The sequence below is a fragment of the Etheostoma cragini genome, unplaced genomic scaffold (assembly GCF_013103735.1).
Source record: "Etheostoma cragini isolate CJK2018 unplaced genomic scaffold, CSU_Ecrag_1.0 ScbMSFa_3128, whole genome shotgun sequence".
NCBI lineage: Eukaryota > Metazoa > Chordata > Actinopteri > Perciformes > Percidae > Etheostoma > Etheostoma cragini.
In genome coordinates, this window is record NW_023267364.1 from 1 (window position 1) to 1,005 (window position 1,005).

A 1,005-nucleotide genomic window follows, 5' to 3' on the forward strand; every position below is an offset into this window, starting at 1 on the left:
GTTGGTTTGGAGGACCGGTTGGTGTGGAGGACCGGGGGTCTCCAGTTGGTTTGGAGGACCGGGGGTCTCCAGTTGGTTTGGAGGACTGGGTCCGGTTGGGTGCGTTGGTGATGCTGTTTTTCCGAGTCGTTGTTCCTAAATGAATGTTTTTGTCTTCATCTCGTCCCCAGATCCGTACGTGAAGGTGAACGTCTTCTACGGACGTAAACGCATTGCCAAGAAGAAGACGCACGTGAAGAAGTGCACGCTGAACCCGGTCTTCAACGAGTCCTTCATCTACGACATCCCCCCGGAGCTGCTACCCGAGATCTCGGTGGAGTTCCTGGTGGTCGACTTCGACCGGACCACCAAGAACGAGGTGCTGGGCCGCCTGCTGCTCGGCCTGCACAGCCCTGCGCCCTCCGGCGCCTCCCACTGGAGGGAGGTCTGCGAAAACCCCCGCCGGCAGATCTCCAAATGGCACAACCTGAGCGAGTACTGAGGGAGGACCCGCTGGGAAACAGAGACACACACACACACACACAGACACACACACGCACGCACGCACACAGACACACACACTGTTGTGATCAAAGTTAAAGGGTAACTTCGGTATTTTGCAACCTGGACCCTGTTCCCATGTTGTTGTGTCTGAGTGACTGATGAGAACAACAATCTCTGAAACTGGTCCAGTATTTATCAGTCAGCGTCCACTAAAAGTTGTGTTGTTGCTGCTGACTCAGGTTCATCATCTAAGTGTCTGACATCATTATGGGATGGATCCCTACAGAGATAGACCTTTTAGTTAAAGAGGAAGATCCTTTTAGTTTAACATGAAACAGAAATCACCATCACCAAACCCACCAGACTCCATGTAAATAATCACTACTTTTATCATTGTTAAACACTCTTCATTCAAAGTGGACAGAAACTAAATAAAACTACCAAAATCACCACTCTGGTCTGGTTGGAATAAACTCTTAATTCACCCATTTACATGTGGAGATATGCTGCTTTATACACGCT

The 1,005-nt window shown here is 49.9% G+C and overlaps 1 protein-coding gene across 1 annotated transcript; it reads left to right on the forward strand.

Annotated features, from left to right (window-relative positions):
* The first annotated feature begins 139 nt into the window (after positions 1 to 139).
* On the forward strand, positions 140 to 867 carry LOC117940733 (synaptotagmin-11-like). Its single transcript, XM_034865904.1, has one exon. It carries the CDS (start codon positions 140 to 142, stop codon positions 479 to 481), a length of 342 nt encoding a protein of 113 aa, XP_034721795.1. The 3' UTR covers positions 482 to 867.
* Positions 868 to 1,005: the final 138 nt, after the last annotated feature.

Coding starts and splice junctions, on each gene's coding strand:
- LOC117940733 (XM_034865904.1), top strand. CDS start 140: ATGAATGTTTTTGTCTTCATCTCGTCCCCAGATCCGTACGTGAAGGTG.